This window comes from Cotesia typhae, unplaced genomic scaffold, assembly GCF_013202065.1.
Source record: "Cotesia typhae breed Kobodo isofemale line unplaced genomic scaffold, CoteBio_Ctyphae scaffold_91, whole genome shotgun sequence".
Taxonomy (NCBI): domain Eukaryota; kingdom Metazoa; phylum Arthropoda; class Insecta; order Hymenoptera; family Braconidae; genus Cotesia; species Cotesia typhae.
In genome coordinates this window covers 540902-558884 of record NW_027423781.1, presented here as the reverse complement: position 1 = coordinate 558884, position 17983 = coordinate 540902, and the positions used below count along the sequence as shown (strand labels likewise).

Genomic DNA, 17983 nt, shown 5'->3' with positions numbered 1-17983 from the left:
ATCAAAAAAATTTTTTTTTCTTTACAAATAAAAACCCAAATTAATTGACGGAATTTAATGCGCTACTGGTTGACACAATGACGTTACCGGCGAGCCTAAAAACTGGGAAAAAAAAAAAAAAAAAAAAAGCGTAATAAAAATAATGAATAAAAAAAAAGTAAATAATTCGAATGACGTCAAGGACCAAGAAATTTATATTATATTTAGTACCGGATTTACATGGTGTGGTATTCCACGGCAATTGATGCCTTGTATTTATATCTCCTAGTATCTCGTATACACACTATATATTAAAAGAAGGAAGAGAACCAAAAGATGGTACCTCAATACACAGAACCGTATAATATGTACGAAAAGATCGTGGAATGAAAGATAGTTTTATTTTATTCTAAATTCGTAAACACGACGTCAGACGCGAGGTAGGTCGATGAAATAAAATTAAATAAAAAAAATATTTTATATATACCTTACACACATACAAACGAAATAAAGAGGGGAGATGGATGTTACATGGGTCATCGGTACATAAAACCGAAGCTGCTAACGAACTCCGCTCAGTTTACATCCTACTGTTGTAATTAAAAAATGATATTTATCCTTTTTCTTTAAAATAAATAAATAAATAATTAATTATTTATTTAAGTCAGTGTGTTGTTTTTTTTTTTTGTTTGTGATTATTAACAGTGTAAAAATATGCATTGCAAAAATTTTATTATTTTGGTCTTAGTGACGTTTTTGGCAAATCAAATCCACGGATCGGCAATTCCAATGTGGGAATTTCTGTCCAAAAATGAAAAAGTTAGTTCTATTTTTTTTTTTTTTTTTTATTTAATTATTAACAAATTTATTTAAAAAAAAAAAAAAAAAAAAACAATCAAACAATAAAATAATAAAAGGATGCTTCTTAATAATTTCTCACGACTTCTCTTTGGACTTTCTCCGTACAATCTAAAACAACATCTAAATTAATCTTTAAGTTCGCTTATTTATTTGTTTAAAAAAAAATTCAAATAATTTATTTTTAATTATTGATTTAAAAATTTTATTGTTTGATGAAGATTGAGCAAAAGAATAATAACAATTGTAAATATATAATACGATTGCAATCGGCTACGCACCATCAACAATCAACATCGTGTGACATGCATGTTTAAATTGTCTTGTTACACATTGCCGAGTTTCACCGGACGTGAGTTAAATTAACAAACAATAATTCACTGAAGATATTGTGCGTACTCTCTTTATTATTCAACAGCAAAAATAAATAAAAAAAAAAAAAATTAAAATTAAAATTGAAATTGAAACAATGAAATTCAGTGACCGACATACATATCTATTTATAAATATCGATCTAACGGTTAACCGGTATTTAATTCAATCTGTTCCAGATGAGTCATCTGTACCGATTATTCAGCAAAGAGGTCGCTAGTTATTGCGACGGGTCACCCATGCCGGATTGCACCAAAAATTATCTTATTTCTGGACTACAGAAGCTCACCGGTATGGATGAAAATCAGCTGGATAATCTTGATCCTTATCAACGGAATGCTATTTTTAAAAGTAAGTTTTGTTCGGTGGAATTTTTAATTAAAATTAATTAATCCTCATTAAACGTCACCATTTTTTTTATTTTATTTAACAAAAAAATTTGTTCAGAAAAATTATTTTAAAAAAATTGTATTTTTAATTTATTAAAATTTCTAAATATCTATTTTTTTTTTTTTTTTTTTATGCAGCAATTTAATCAAGACTATAATTAAATTTAGTAGGCTTAAAAATAAAAACTCGCTTTTTTTTTTTTTTTTTTTTAACTAAAAATCAATTTAATGTAAAAATTTAACTTTTATTATTTTGAACATCGAAAATGTTTGCAAAAGCATTTTTTTATTATAAAGCGTAGAAATGTTTTTTTTTTTAAGAAAAAAAAAAAAATAAGGAAAGCATTTTCCAAATTTCTATTAAAATCTAATTGAATTTTAAATGAAAGAAAAAGTAAAATTGAGCTATTAAAATCGCGTTTATCCTAACTTAAAAGATAATCGTGCAACAATTAAGACTACAAGGTGGAAAAATTGTAATTAATTACTAAAGATTGAAATTTTGATTGCAGTTTGGAGAGCGTTAATTCAAGAAAATCAATTAAATTCGAACGATAGACAAGATTTGGTGGATTCAAATCAAGAAACTGATCCATTAGGTAAATATTTATTTACTTGTTAATAATTTCTTTTGTAATTAAATCACTAAAGAGCCTAATAATAATAATAATGCAAGATATTGAAAATAAATGAGGTCACTTTTCTCGAAGAATCATTGACTCTTTCTTCAAGATCGCGGCTTTCACATTTTCTCCAGTGTATATAATATACATGTACGGATACTAATATCGAAGAAAGAAATTATTTTACGGGATTAAAAAATTAAAATTTTTACCAAGGCTTTGTGTAATTAGGAAGTATGGAAAAATATTAAATATGTTGTTTACCTTGACCAGAATTATTTTGCGGAAAGGAAAAATTATATTTTTTTACTAATGTCTTTAAAGGTAACTAGCAACCTTGCAGTCACTTATTATTTAGTTTTAATTCAAATAGTAAAAAATTACTAAACTTTTTTTGGTTCAATTGAGCCCCTTCTCCTTTAATACATAATAAATAAAATATAATAATAAATTATTTTTTCTTGCAGCAACAAGTGACAACGACGCCAACGATCTAGGCGCAGAATCATCCTTAATGAACGATTACATAAGACCAATAGACAATGGTCCTTATTTGTCAGGACCAATGGTGATACGAGTGTTACCAGACGGCCGTCCAGTACCAGGCGATGACAAGCGACCTCTGCCTCAAGACGAAGATCTCGACGACTTGCAAAACTTCCGAGTTCCTCTAATTTCCGAAATCCAGTCGGAGGAGAGATTTCCAGTGTACAACATAAAGAACAAAAAATTTTACGTCACAAATATAAACTCCTTGCCAACGGCGTCGCCGGCTTCGAAAATCAGATTTTTGACCACTCAGCACAACTACTACTACAGAAATCCCTTCGTCTACAGCAGTGTTAACCGCAAGCCAGAATTAGTGAGGAGTAACAATTACCGATATTACTGAAGCGTATTTTAATTTTAATTATCGCGAAAAATTACACGCACTGAAAAAAAAGTTTATAGTTAGCTCTCAATTATAATCTCATTAATATCAAATGATTTTTAATTATTTTCAATCAGTATGTTCAAACAGGGATAGCTTAGATGGAAGAGCCTTTAATGCGTAACCAAAAGATCCAGGTTCGATTCCCGGCTTGGGCTGTTTGAATTATTTTTCTATTTTCTGAGTTAAAATTAATCAAGATGACTTTTAAGCCCTTATTTAACTAAAAATAGTTCAACTAAAATTATTTTGGGTATAAAAACTTCAATTAAAATTTTTTTTTCTCAGAGCAATTGGTCCAAAACAAGAAACTGTGCCAGAAAAATAATTTCAAAAAACGCGACCATGACAAACTTCAGTAAATTAATTTTTCATTTATTTATTTATTAAATATAAGTTATTTATAATTTTAATAACAATAAGTAATTTAAAAATTTTATTAATAATATTTTTAGTTTGTAGATTTTTTTTTTTTTTAATTATTATTATCATTATTGTCAATTTCACTGTAAATATTCATTGATCACCAAACAATTATCATTGTAATTAAATTAATTATTAGGGTATTATGTTAATGTTAAATGTGATTGTGCTGAGGCTAATTAACAAGGTTATAAATTTTTGATTCTGAAAAAAAAAATTTTTTTTTAATTTTCAATTCTTAAATTTGCTGTTGACAAAATTTTTGGCGCGATTAAATTTAAAATATTGTTTTTTTTTTTTTTTTTTTTTTTTTTTTTTTGGGTAATTTAATATCAAACTCTCTGTAATCGAACAAAGTAACCGCGCCAGCTTGTATTATTAGCTATTAGATAATTTTATATACTTATAAATATATTAACTTAAATTGATGGTTGTAAATAATGTAAAGTTTAAGATTTAAAATCTTTAGATTAAGAGTATGGAGTTTATGTAAATAGTGTGTTTATGTTTGTAATAAAAAGAAAATAAATTGTAAAAAAACAAATATATTAGAAATTGTTTATTAATTTACCGCTAAGATAATTTAAAATTATTGGGTTTTATTTAAGTATGATTAATTTTTAAATTAAAATAATCGAAATAATTATTTCAAATACGCAATTGTAAAGAAATAATAGATAACATATATCGTCTTCTTTGTCTTTTATCTTTTAAATTAATGACGCACTTACCGCTAAATTCAGTTTTGCTCTGACATTGATACGCAATACTTATCTCTGTGTATCAATAAAAAAAATTTCAACTACTGTTTCCTGCTGAAATTCTTCAAAGTGTTTTTCTTATTTGTTATTATTACTCAAGTAATCTTCTTAAAATTGTGAGTTTTAAATACAAAGTTAGAGATATTATCAATAAAACTGTCTAAAATTTTTTTAATAAATAAAAACTTTTATTAACAATTGATAAAATATTTAACATTTAATAAATTAATAATATTACACTGAATTCAATATTAGTATTAAAAAAATAAATTACTCATTAATATAATAAAATAATATGTATGAATAAATTAAGGTATTAATTAATATTGATAAAAAAAAAAAAAAAAAAAAAAAGATTGATTCAAGAAAAATAATTTTTTTAATTTTTATATTAAAATAAAGACTTGAAAATATTTAAGATAAATTTTATTTATAAAATATTCTCAAGTCTTTAAAAATCAATTTAAAATTTGGATTGATCTCAAAACTAATTAATATTTGTGTCAATAAAATTTGAATTTCATTCTTCAGAATGTTTTTTTTGCACGGGTAGTTATTTTAAAAAGAAAATTTTTCTTGAACCAAAAAAATTTTTTATCTTAAATTAAATTAATTTTTTAAATTACCATGTAACTACGTAAGCGTTAAGTTTCTTATCAGGTACACTATCCGAACACATTTTAATCGAATACAACAGTACTCACTTTGAATAATAATAATTAAATAGTAAAGATAACTGACTAATTTAATTAAAAGATATTAAAAAACAAAAATACGATAAAAAAAGAGAAGTAATTAAGTCGTAATTTGAACCCCGCATTAGAAAGAGTCCCGTCGATTTTGTTTTCATTCAACAGCTCTCTCACCAAAGCTTTGCTATCATGCGGACACTTAAAATAAGTGTACCCAATAGCCCTAACTTCAAGAAATTGGCGTAATTCTTGATAGCACCTCCATTTAAGCGGATTGTTGCCAAATTCCAAGACTTTAAGTCTCGGCAATCTTCGCCAATTTTGATCCTGTTCCGTAAAATATCCAGTGTAAATGCACTGGAAAGCGTTGTCTTCAATATTGAGGTACTGAAGTTGTTGCAAGTTATCAAAAGCACCCGCCTCTATCTCCATCAGGTTGTTCTTGCTCAAATCTAGCCAATAGAGCGACTTGCAATCGCGGAACCAACTGTTGCGGATTACCGACAATCGGTTGTCAGTGATCACCAATTTTTCGAGCTTGTAAAGCCCGTGGAATGCGCGAGAATCGATGTCTTCGAGAGAACATCCGCGGATGGTAAGTTCTGTTAGGTTTTTAAAGCGCGAAAACCATCCGGCGGGAAGATAAGGAATATGGCTGTCGTAAATTTCAATTGAACGTACGTACGTTGGGATTTTGTTTATGATAAACTTGTCACCGTTGTTGCAGAAGTAGTGGCTGCGCTCGTTTGCTGAAGAACATGTTCCAGTTACGTTGTAAGCTTCAGTTATTGGAACTTCTGTAGAAATTATTATTGGCGGAGAAGTTGGTCGGGAAGTTGATGGAACTGTTGAAATTCTGCAACAGTAGAATTGGCACAGAAAAAAATTAATTTTGGTTAATTTTAACTGTTATAAATTGGACGTCGGATTTCGGAGTGGAATTTTTTTGATTAAATATCATGTAAAGAAGTATATAATCCATTATTTATAAATTTAATATCGAAAAAAAGTTATTTGAATATTATTTACTATGAAATGATCATAAATAAATAAATAACTCACCTTGGACGATCTGCATGACAGCCACCCCAAGTAGACATTTCACTGTCATACAACACCGAATCCAAGCAACCATTTGGACAATGAATCTCTTTGTTCTGAATAAAGCGTTCAAGTCTCGTAGCACATAAGCAAGTCCAAGGATTACCAGTGACCCTTAATTCTCGCAAATACCTCAACTTTTCAAGTTGCTCAACCCCAACGCAGTTCAATTTATTGTCCGAAATATCAAGACTTATCAAATTGGGAATGCAATCAAAGAGATTATTTTCTATTCTTCCAATATTATTTCTGGATAAATCCAAATGACGCAAATTTCTCATATCGCGTCCAAACCAATCCAAGGTCACAGTCCCTATATTATTATCACGTATGATAAGACTTTCTAGATTATACAAGCTCGCAAATGCGCGTTGATCAATTCTATTGATCGCACAATTTCGTATTTCGAGTCTTCGTAAGTAGCCATTGAATTTCCGGAAAAAGTCAGTCTCCAGTGTGTGCAATGCATTGTTGGTGATTATTATTGTTTCGACATTGGACGGTATATTTTGGAGATCTGCCAAGGAACCTTGTGCGCAGGCGTAGGTCAAACCTTTCAGGTGATTGTAGCGCGGGTTATGGTAGTATTGTTGTGACGCAACAGAACGACACCCTCCTAGGTTAACCACTGGCGTTGATGGGCGTTCTATAATTATCGGTGGCGCTAGTGTTGTTGGACGCTCTACTCGTTTTTTAGCTTGGGCTTCGTAGCCCCAACTCCAACGGATGCGTCCAGTTAACGATACATTGTAATAATTCTGGAACAATATTTTTTATTAACTTCAAAATATCATCTGATATATTAATTATACGGAAAAAAATTTACGATACAACTATTCTAATGCTTAATTGTACTTTTAAATTGTACAGCCGATATTTTTGAAGGTCACTCGAAATTGCTGATAAATTTTGATAATTTATTAAAATTAAATTACTAAAAATTTACTCTTATAAAAAAGGAAATTTTATCCAAGCAGGTGATTAATCGCTGCAATACGTTAAGTAGTACCTACAAACTAATCTAAACATGGGAATAAATATTAAATTAATCACCATTAATAGACAAACTACTATACTCTTTTAAAATAATACAAGCAATAATTTTGTCAAATATCTGAGTCATTATTACTCATCAAAAAGCAGTAAATTAAAGGTAGCCTTAATTATAAATAGTAGTATAAGGTAAATGACACAGTTTTAGACCAATGATTCGTCAACATAAATATATAAATATCTTTCAATCGTAAAAAATTAATTCATTGTTAAATAATAATTAATACGAAAAAAAAAAAAAAAATATTATTTTTAAAAAATTTTTGTAAATAGATTTTCAAGGGCTTAAATTTCGACATTCATAAATAAATCTTCAATAATTACTACGCTCGTAATTTCTGGCCTTCACCATATAACCCACTTAACGACCTTCAAGTTTTAATAAGCAAGTTATATGAAATTAAAATAAAATCATCGCAGTGACGTTGGTACTAAAATTTTAGAAATAAAAAAAAAATATATATATGATTCATTTATTTTATTCAATAAACGTAATTGGGTTACTACTAGCTATATATTTATAGCTGATCTATTGATTGAACCACTTTAATTCAATTAATATATGATTTCAAACTAGTCGTCGCTACATAACACATTTTCTTTCTTTCTGTCGATAACAATATCTATTGAAAGATTATATCTGTGTGTATATATATCTATAGAAAAACATTGCGGAGTTGAAAGTAAATTACATTCTATTAAAGATATTTAGTATATACAACATGCTTCACTAAATAAATAAAAGAGAACTAATATTATTTTATTTACTTAATTAATTACAAAGATGAAGCTATTAGTTCATGCTTAATGTATATTTATGCATTAATAGTAGTAAATATTACGTAATTACTTCCTTTATTTATATTAAAATAAGACTTTTGTTTAATATTGATAAAGAAATTCTTTTTTAGAAATTTATTTGAAATAAAAAATGGATAAAATTGTTCTTAAAAGCTTGAAAAAGCAAATTAAATACATATATATATCTACTTACATAATCCGTAACAGGACGAGCGACAGCAGAAGTATCGTTTTCATCCAAGCAACTATTCCCTGAAATTCTGCTGCTGCTCATTCCATACCCAATTTGGTTCCTCAGTAGCCAATTTTCAAGATTGCGCCTACAAAAGCAGTACCAGGGATTTTCCTTCGCTTCAATTCGTTGAAGCAACCGTAACTGTTCGAGATTCTCGACTGCTAGACAATTGATCCTATTCCCCGTAAAATCCAATTGCCTCAAATTCCTTAGATGATTAAGCGCCCCAAATTCAAAAGTTTCAATAGAATCCCGTTCTAAGATAAGCTCCGTGAGCCTCGTAAGATCCTGAAACCAGTAATTAGCCACAACAGTCAAATGGGCTCCGGATATAGCCAATCGTTCCAGCTTGTGTAACCCAGCAAACGCTTCAGGTTCAATCTCCCTGATCCCGCAATCCTTCAGCAAGATGCTCCTCAAGCTGTTGCCGAATCTAAAGAAGGTGTAGCGTTTCAATTTAGGAATATGAACATTGAACACTTCAATCCATCCACTATTGTCCGGCAAATAGTCTAAATATGAAATGCTGTTGGTTGTCGATTCTCTCCATTCAATTCTGCTCTGATAGGTATCAGTAATTGTCTTCACGGAAGGCAATTGTCGGTACTGTAAAACTGCCATGCAATCATAAACGCGAGTATTTTGATGAAAGTAGCTCTCATTGTACTGCCACTGCCACTGCCATCGCTTCTGGCGACCATAATCCCTTAAATCAACAGCTCCTTCGTGCCTGATCTTATGTTTAGCCATCAAATTCTCCAAGGCACTTCTGCAGTCACACAGCCACGGATTATCATCAATTCTTATAGTTTTAAGCTGACTCATCTTCGCCAAGTCATCAATCGGCAGACAATTCAGGTCGTTGTTCCTCAGATTAAGCGACTCCAATTTCTTTCCCAAAATCTGGAAGACCTCCGGCTCAACGTAACTCAATTCCACCGAGTCCAGAGTCAGTAGCTTCAAATTCTTCACATGCTTGAACATCGACGCCCTTGCTAACTTCATTTTGGTGTTGGACATTATCAGCCATTCCAAATTATCCAATCCGCGGAACGCATCCTGGCTGATATCCCTCAATTCGCAATTGTAGAAAGTCAATCGCTTCAAATCACTGAATCTGATGAATGCATCAGCTGGGATTTGATGCAAATGGGACACCGTGAATTCAATCCATTCTGTGTTACTGGGTACATCTGCCAAGTCCTGAAGATCTCCGTGAATGCAAACGTAAGCTATTGGCTGGCGTATATGACGCTCGGAGTCTAATGGTGCTAAGGTACATTTTCCATCAGCCGGATTTAGATATGCCAAGAAAACAATCAAGGTCAAGTGTACCACTGAGATCATTTTAGCATTTGGATTTAGATTTGGATTTATTTTAGTAGACACGCACTGCACTACTCACTGCATTAATAACGAATGATCTGAGTTTAAAGGCGAGCAATTTAATGATCAACGAGATGTTAATTACATTAAATCGTTTCTAATTGATAGTTTGCATATAAAAGAGGCTTATTGATATCAAGTGAAGGTTCTTTAAAGAACTGTTGTTGTTATTATTATGCAACACCACTTGCACCGAATTAAGTTAAATCAAGGCCGATGAACAGATCACGTTTGTTTACCTTTTTTTATTCGTATCTTCGACACAAATCATCGAAAATTCTAATCTTGGACGGTAATTGTTAGATCAGATGCTGATGAAGAACTAACACTTTTTGAATGATTCTCAAACCGAAAGCTCCGCATTGTTTGGGTGAGAGAGCATGATGTGACTGACAGAAGGATGGGCTCGAAAATAGTACGGCACACCTAGTTTATGGATGTCGTTGATATTGAATTAATTAATTGATGGATGAGAGAGCAGAAGATGTGTTTTTCGACTAACTCAATATATCGACCCACTGACTGAGATCTTTTTGTGAGCACGCGAGATTATATAAACCCGTAAGGACAAGGTTAAATTTCCTCCTACATTACTGAGCGGCAGTCTATCTTTAGGTGGTTCTCTAAATCTGTGTTGCATGTAAGTGTAATGTGTGTATGGTATATAGAGTAATGATGCAGTCGCGCGAGTGCATAATACTTATTTGGCATAACTATTTTTCACACTTGCTTAGGTAGAGTGTTTTATTGCTTTTGTGTTGGTGTTTGTCCTGGATCGTGATTTTTGAAAGGTTTGTGATGCTAATGGTGGGAGATTTTAATTGATTTTTTGTAAAACTGTCATAGAATTTTATTAAAAGTTTAATTAACTTAAGGGTTTAAAAATCAAAAAATGGACGCTTGTCTATTTTTTAAGAAAAAAATAAATTTTATAAGAAAAAAGAATAACTAATTTTTTTTAGTTAAATTGTTATTTTAAACGTTTACAACTAATCTATTATTGAATAATTAATGCATGATGTAGTACACGTCCGTGGTGTATAAATTACCGATTCCAAATCGGAAATATAATGTAGGTAGATGAAGGTATGACGACGTATGCAATGTAGGTACATGGATTAACTAGCAATAAAAAGGTCCTTGATCGAAATTATCAGTTGACGGTCAGTATTTCTATTTTATAGAACTGAATTATTCATTTATGCAAACTAGTTCGCGTTTACGATGAATTCATCCGAGTTCATTCGGAACTAATAATTAAGTCATATTTTTTATGATTATTATGTAATAATAGATTTACTTATTTTCCTTTTATTTTTTTTTTTTTTTTTTTTTTTTTTTTTTTTTTTTCAGGATTTAAAATTGATAAAAGCATTTGTTGAGATAAAAGATGACTAAACTAGCTTTCCGCTTATTCATCGTGGTAATATTTGTTTTGGTGATGATGGCAGTAATCGTTGAAAGCTGTCAAAAATTGGGAGCACCAGTATGATATTGACTTTTTTATTTTTTTAATAATTATTAGACTACGTAATTTTTTTTTTTTTTAGTGCGAATGGAGAATTGAGAATCCTCTAAATTGCTGCCAAAACGCTAAATGTAAAATAAAACAAGGAACCCAAGGGACATGTGTATCAGTAGATCTGAAATAATGATTTTTTGATGAGAAGAAATTAATTGCCGATGAAGTCCTTGCAAAAAGAAAAATATTGACAGATGCCAACACATTCGAAATACTTATTTTATCTTACCAATTTTTAGATACCTTTTAATTGATAAATTTCTGGAGAGTATTTCTTGAAGATTTCATGAAAACTGTGAATAAAAAATAAATACTTTTGGTTTTTTGATATCGACAAGACATTAATTGTTTAAAACTATTTTGATTATCATAAAATATGTAGAATAATATATTCTGGGTGTTCACTATTTTAGAAAATATAGGGACTTGAGGAAATATTCGATAAATCGAAAATTCGAATTTTTGACTCCAAAACATAAAAGTGGCCATAACTCCTAAAATAATGACTTTAGGGGCAAAATAGGCCATTCTAAATCGTCGAAAATTAATTTAATGTTTTCGGATCATAAAATTGCCATGGCAACGACAACAAATCCGCCATGATTGCTTGTATAGCTCCTCCCACTCGTGTTATTCTCAGAATTCAAATTGGCGCGCCATTTTTTTTTTTCTCTGGTTTGTTTACGACGCTAATTCATAACCAAAAAATACCGAGCAACTGCAGTCGCGGGCTTGTAAGTTTGTGAGGGTGTTTTTAATATAAAAAGTTTTTCAATTGAAGCAAAGAAAAATGTCACAACGAGCACGTCGTCAAATAGCGACCCAACAAGCACCTGCGGATAACTTGGATCTTCTGGCAAGTCGCGTGATAAAATATTTGCTGGAGAAAAGTCATAAAAAATACCCGGTTAAAGCCAGTGACATTAAAAAATTCGTTCTGGGTAAGCATGCTGAGCACTTTCGGCCAGTTATGGTCATTGCCAAAGACAGGCTGAGAAAAATTTTTGGCTACAATTTGGTTAACACCACAGGAGCTCAGTATTTTATCATCAACATGATTGTCAACGAACACTTGAAGGCTCTTCCGAGGTCAGATGTTGAAGCTAGAGAGCAAACTCTGCTTTTTTTGGTTCTTTCTTTTATTTTCATGTGTGCTGAAAATAATCAAAATGCTATTGTCGTTGAAGGTAAAAAATTTATTATTATCAATTGTTATTAAATTTCACACGTGGAATTTTTTTATTTATGACAATTTAATGGCTATAAAATTTTAAAACCATTTTAAATGTCTGTCATAAAATAAAAATTAGATTTGTTCCTAAAATAATTAAAATCATCCAATCAATATCTACTAAATAAATTGTCATATTAATATTTATTACGTCAACTTGATAATTTAAAAATTTTTTTTTTTTTTTTATCAGACGAATTATGGGAATTTTTTATGAACCTGAATATTATCAGCGAGGACGAGAGTCAGCATTCATACTTTGGAAATGTCAAATCTTTGATCAGCGATGTGAGTACTTTTAAATTAATCTTTATTTTTTTTAATCAATTATTATTTAAAATTTCATTTTAGAAATTTGTGAAACAATTGTATCTCATCAAGAGTAAACAAAGAGAAACTGATTCTGTATTATTTGAATGGGGACCACGTGCTAATTACGAACTGGATCGTAAATCTGTTCTAAAGTTCGTTTCCAAGGTAATTCACAAGATATTTTATAAAATTTTCATATGTAATTAAATTAAGTAATATAAGTAAGACAAATTAAAAATTTTTAGATTTACAATTGTCCGATGGAAAATTTTGTCAAGCAGTACAAAGCTATGAAAGTTTACGAACGATCAGCTCTAAGAGAATAATTATTACTTAAAAATTAATTAGCTATAAAACGTTTTTCATATATTGAATAATTTATTTTCATATGTAAGATGTTGATTAATAATAATAATAATAAGAAAAATGAAATATTTAATATTTATTAATTAAAAATTACAATTACAAAGGATGCTTTTTGTTGTAAGCTTTTTTAGCAGCCAAGTAGGGAGATATCTTCAGAGCATCTCCGTCGTACAATTTACAATTTTTCTGTTCCATTGGAAATACATATTCTAAATTAATATTATACCTAAAATCAAATGATTTAAAATTAAAATTAAAAAAGCTGTTTTAAATTTAATTTTAATTTAATTACTCACCGAGTCAATTTATCACGCAAATAAGAAATAACATTGTTCCCGATATTTTTTTTACGGCTCATTATAAAACTGGACAAATAACGCGGACTTTTATTTTTCTCAGCACAGTGTAACAACAATCCCCATGATTTGTAATCCGAGTCTAAGATATAAGTGTTGTAAACTTCTTCATCTGTTAAAATTTTTCAAAATTAAGCTCACCTCGACATTACACTCATCGAGACCTTTCATTTGAGTACCCACATTAATTTTTCACATATTTTATATATATATATATATATATAAAATGCATGTGGGTACTCAAATAAAAAAAAAGAGCTCTTTATGAGCTCTTTATGCAACATCGGGATGACCTTATATTTTCAAGAACGTCAATATTTAATTTATTATTTAATAATTAAAAATTACAAGGAAATTCAGCATGGACCCAGTGAGCCAACGAATCATGCTGCAGTGGTATTTTCCACGTAATATTACCGACAATCATTTCATTTATCGGGTCGTCGATGAAATTGTAAGTAAAATTCATTGTTACTTCGTTGACATTTTCTTTTGACAGTGAAAACTCAGCACGCATGCACTTGTAAGACGATGCTTCTTCAGAACTTGCATAATATTGAACAACGTACCAAGATCCTAAAAACTAAATTTTATTTATTTATTTATTTTTTTTTTTTTTTTTTTTTTTTTTTTTTTTTAATATTATAATTATCAAGTACCTGTTTAATATCGAAATTTTTAATTTCGCGAACTTTTGGACATTTAAATTTATCATCTTCAATTTTCCACAAAACAACAGAGCTTAAATTAATTATTAAAATAAAAAGATGTTTATTAATAAAATTCATTTTGCATTTAATAAAAATCAACAGAGTTATTGCTTTAATACTTAAAATAGCTACTAGTGTACTGAAGCTCAAGAACTCGAGGATTCTCGATAAATTTTATCAACCGGACTTCCGTTAAAATCTATTTTCACTCATGATGATTTTTACTTATCTGCTACTTGAAAAAAAATAAATTAAATCATCTCAAGTTTTATTAAAAATTTATTTTCTGGCGTTAAAAAAGTATTAAAAATAATTTTATTCATTTATACTGGATAAAATTAATATTTTTTAATCACTTCCATGGCGGCTTTGCTCTCTCTTGATTCCGCCCGGGAGTGCGACATTTATTTTTTTCTATCGTAAAGTATTCCTATAAAAAATTTTAATAAATATTTTTTTTTAATTTTATAAAAAAAAATTATTAAATTAAATAAATAAATCACTGACGGTATTTATTGTCGTGTTTATATCCTCAGTGGACCTATTACAATATAGCTCCTCATTAGAATTATTTTTAGAGCTATCAGCTTTTAAATAATACTTTTTTGGTACTTCCCGACATACCAGCGGCGACGACGACTTGTCATTATTATCTAATAAATTGTTGTCCGCAGATTTTTTAGAATTTTGCATCTGTAAAATCTGTAAATCCACAAAAATATTTCATTAAATAAATAAATAAATTAAAAAAAAAAAATAATTTACCATCTTAATATATTTTTTTAAATTATCATCACTTTGCTTGGCCTGCAAATCATCACTAGAGTTACAATAAGTGACAACAGACTCATCGTAATCTTTTTCTCCATAGTCTTTCCGTCTTTTTTCCTCCTTTTTTTTATCCTTATCCTGCTCCTTGTCTCTAAAATTGAATTTACCTGGCTCCAAATATGTAGTGCCGTTAAAATTATTCCCGCTTAGCAAATTAATCAATTCCGCGGATTTATCCATCCGAGGCAGCTGAAATGTCTCAGTACTTCCAGCTAAAAATTAAATAAATTAATAAACTTAATTTTTTTTTTTTTTTTCTAATTTTTTAATCAAAAAATAAACTACTTGTTAAAATATGTAAAGCCTGGTGATATTGCTTCTCCATAAGGGAGTGTAACTGCTCAGCGAGCCGTGATTTGGCGTTGTGGTACGCAGTCAATTGGGTTTCGTAAGCCTGGGCCTTTTTGTTAGTCTGAGAAAGCCTAATTTCGCACAATCGTTTTTCTTCTTTATGTTTCTCCTCAATTAAATTTATCTCCACTTGATGCCTAGAAAAATAAAAATGATTTAAATTTAAATATTAATCTATATAATCCAGCTTTAAATGAATTGATTTACTTGTCAATAATGCTTTTAATCTTTCTCGCAGCACATTCAGCGATCGCTCGTTGCTTGGACTCCAACTCCAGCTGGAAATTCAATTCAGCGGCATCTAATTGGGCCTCAAATTCTTTTAATTTTGTATTTACCACGTCGTCTACTTGCTTTTGATACATATCTCGCAATTCAGTTTTTTTCAACTCATGCTGGGCTATCAGAGCTTTCATTTCTTCCCTCGCGAATTCCTGGAGTAAAAAATTTTTTAATAATTTTTCTCAATTTAATAAAAAATAAATAAAACACAAGGTCATTTTTTAATTATCAATCCGGCTACAAAATTTAACTTATTCTTTAAATAAAACAAATTACCTCTGATTTTTTAGTATTATTAACATCTTCCAACAGCATCATTTTATTCTTTTCCAGTATATTGATCCTATTTTCCTCCTCCTTCAACTTGAGGAGTAAATTTTCCTTTTCCTGTCTCAAAACCGTTAACTCAGCCTCACAAGTATCCAGCCCTTTGTGGACAACAGCCATTTCATTGCGAACTTCTGTGTTCTTCAACCTCTCCTTGTACAATTCTTGTTGCAAACTCTTAACAGTCTGCTCGAGTTGTTCGACCAGGTCCTTGGACTTGTGAAAATCATTTTTAAACTCCTCGGAACGCTGATCCGCAGCCTGGACAAGCGACTTGTATTTCTCCAGCTCATTGGCATGCTCTTCAAGAGTAGTCAATTTATCTTTGACAGCAGTCTCGCATTTTTTATCACTTTCTCTTAGTAAATTTTCCAGGCGTTTTATCTCCTCGTCTTTGCCAAGCAGCTTTGAATTTAGATTCTCCAACTGTTGCTGGTGATCCGACGTCAGATCTTGGATCCGCGACTGCAATTGTGAGTGATCATGCTCCAAGTTATCCCAACGGGTCTTGAATTTACTCCAGACTTCCTGGAACTGGATTATTGTCTCACTTTTGTCTTTATCCACTCGTATTGCTACGGCTATTTTTTCTTGCTGCTCTAGCAATCGTTTTTGCAGTTCTTGAATCATCTGCTCGCAATGCTAAGAAAAAAAATTAATTTAAAAAATTTTTTTAAACACATAAATTTGTTCCAAAAAATTATTTTTCAAAAATTGCATTTGTACTTTTTAAAAATTTTTTAAATTATTATAAAAAATAAATTTTAAATTAATATTCATCAATTAAATACTTCTCGTTTAAATTTTTCTTCTTCCAATTTAATCCTCAAGATCTCATCCTGACTTTTGGTAGGATCTGGAGTCCAAAAATCAGTCAACGATAGCAAAGGAGTTTTCCTGTAATATAAATAAATGTTTGATTAATTTTCAGAGTAAAAAATAAAAAATAAAATAATTACCATTCATTTTTCTTGAGAAAAAAATCCTCAGGCTTATTATTACTCAAGTCTTTTTTAGGCGTGCTGGTGTTTACAGTCTTCTTGGACTCCAAGAGCTTTGATCTCTCGACAATAAACTTTGAAAACTCGAACTTTTGCCTTGGAGATTCTATTTTCTCCCTCGAACTATTCAGAGACAGTCCCGGTAAATCTTGATTTTTATAATTTATTAAATTGTTTTCTCCATTTTTGACTCCTGAAAAATCAGCTCGTCTAGTTGGAGAAGTTTTAAGAGCTTCAAAATCTTGATACTTTTTAGTGGGAGAATTGCTTGGCGTGGAGATGCTAGAACCTGATCCAGGAATATAATTACAAGATTTAAAATAACCTTTTTTAGTGACAGGCAAACTGGAGGATGATCTCGTGTCGAGATAATTTTTTTCATTAAACAAATCCGTGGAGTTGGTGTTGTAACTCCCAGAAGTAGCTCCAGCAATCCGAGGCTCTGCTGGAGCCAAATCATAGCTCGAACGTTCCAGACTGGAGTCTTTTACTTCAATAGCACTGATACGATCTTCCAGCGCTTGAACCTGCTCCAGGATTTCAGATACCACGGTCGAGTTGTTGAACTGCTGGTAGTTTAAAAGACTCTCTTCAGACTGAGATGACGCGACGGTGAATAAATCAGGAGGAATTAATAGCAAAATGTCGGTGTCGTCCGACTCACTCATAATAACACTGATTCTATTATTGTACAGACATAGTGATACTTAAACTTTGTTTGTTTGTTGGTTACCTTTCAATTGTAAACAACCACAACACTGTACACTGATGCCAATCAAGCCACGATCCTCAAGTCAGCTGACAGTTATTAATTTTTATAATAAATCTACAATAAATAAAATTATTTTTAAATTTTTTACAAACAACTTATATTTTTATTTTTGAATTCAATTTATATTGTAATAATTCAATTTTTATAAAATTTTAAATGTCAGTTAACATCAGCGTCATTATTTATAATTTAAAAACTCCCGCGTGGCGCCATCTGTCGAGTTTAAACTAAACTAAACGACTTATTTTATGATTCTGAAGTTAGCTGTAACTGATAATATATTGGTCCGCCATATTTGTTTCCTTATTGACAGCTCAG

At 30.4% G+C, this 17983-nt stretch overlaps 5 protein-coding genes across 8 annotated transcripts; 2 read left to right on the top strand and 3 right to left on the bottom strand.

The window, feature by feature from the left end:
• Positions 1–265: 265 nt before the first annotated feature.
• Reg-5 (Rhythmically expressed gene 5) lies at positions 266–4119 on the top strand. Of its 2 annotated transcripts, XM_074258841.1 has the most exons (5): positions 496–574; positions 728–798; positions 1389–1560; positions 2111–2197; positions 2689–4119. In XM_074258841.1, the coding sequence occupies exons 1-5, from the start codon at positions 511–513 to the stop codon at positions 3111–3113; spliced, it is 819 nt and encodes a 272-aa protein (XP_074114942.1). In that variant the 5' UTR covers positions 496–510; the 3' UTR covers positions 3114–4119. The 2 variants fall into 2 exon arrangements, with proteins under 2 accessions (XP_074114943.1, XP_074114942.1); XM_074258842.1 differs by lacking the exons at positions 496–574; positions 728–798 and adding an exon at positions 266–419.
• LOC141537693 (uncharacterized) lies at positions 3861–10128 on the bottom strand. The gene is made up of 3 exons (XM_074258826.1): positions 8177–10128; positions 6091–6887; positions 3861–5884 (listed from the first exon to the last, which is right to left on the bottom strand). The coding sequence occupies exons 1-3, from the start codon at positions 9563–9565 to the stop codon at positions 5086–5088; spliced, it is 2985 nt and encodes a 994-aa protein (XP_074114927.1). The 5' UTR covers positions 9566–10128; the 3' UTR covers positions 3861–5085.
• Positions 10129–10284: 156 nt separating this feature from the next.
• Positions 10285–13101, top strand: LOC141537706 (non-structural maintenance of chromosomes element 3 homolog). Of its 2 annotated transcripts, XM_074258844.1 has the most exons (7): positions 10286–10395; positions 10958–11090; positions 11155–12067; positions 12158–12313; positions 12551–12645; positions 12709–12834; positions 12915–13101. In XM_074258844.1, exons 3-7 carry the CDS (start codon positions 11917–11919, stop codon positions 12993–12995), a joined length of 609 nt encoding a protein of 202 aa, XP_074114945.1. In that variant the 5' UTR covers positions 10286–10395; positions 10958–11090; positions 11155–11916; the 3' UTR covers positions 12996–13101. The 2 variants fall into 2 exon arrangements, with proteins under 2 accessions (XP_074114944.1, XP_074114945.1); XM_074258843.1 differs by having other exon boundaries at positions 10285–10395; positions 11155–12313.
• On the bottom strand, positions 13099–14332 carry Karl (lipocalin/cytosolic fatty acid-binding protein Karl). 2 transcript variants are annotated; one of them, XM_074258845.1, is made up of 4 exons: positions 14051–14332; positions 13740–13974; positions 13332–13503; positions 13099–13261 (listed from the first exon to the last, which is right to left on the bottom strand). In XM_074258845.1, the coding sequence occupies exons 1-4, from the start codon at positions 14177–14179 to the stop codon at positions 13132–13134; spliced, it is 666 nt and encodes a 221-aa protein (XP_074114946.1). In that variant the 5' UTR covers positions 14180–14332; the 3' UTR covers positions 13099–13131. The 2 variants fall into 2 exon arrangements, with proteins under 2 accessions (XP_074114946.1, XP_074114947.1); XM_074258846.1 differs by having other exon boundaries at positions 13740–13967; positions 14051–14185.
• On the bottom strand, positions 14297–17707 carry Cnb (centriole duplication and spindle assembly protein centrobin). Its single transcript, XM_074258828.1, has 8 exons — positions 16852–17707; positions 16684–16789; positions 15842–16534; positions 15491–15717; positions 15218–15420; positions 14867–15144; positions 14609–14803; positions 14297–14531 (listed from the first exon to the last, which is right to left on the bottom strand). The coding sequence occupies exons 1-8, from the start codon at positions 17559–17561 to the stop codon at positions 14454–14456; spliced, it is 2490 nt and encodes an 829-aa protein (XP_074114929.1). The 5' UTR covers positions 17562–17707; the 3' UTR covers positions 14297–14453.
• Between the last annotated feature and the right edge of the window lie 276 nt (positions 17708–17983).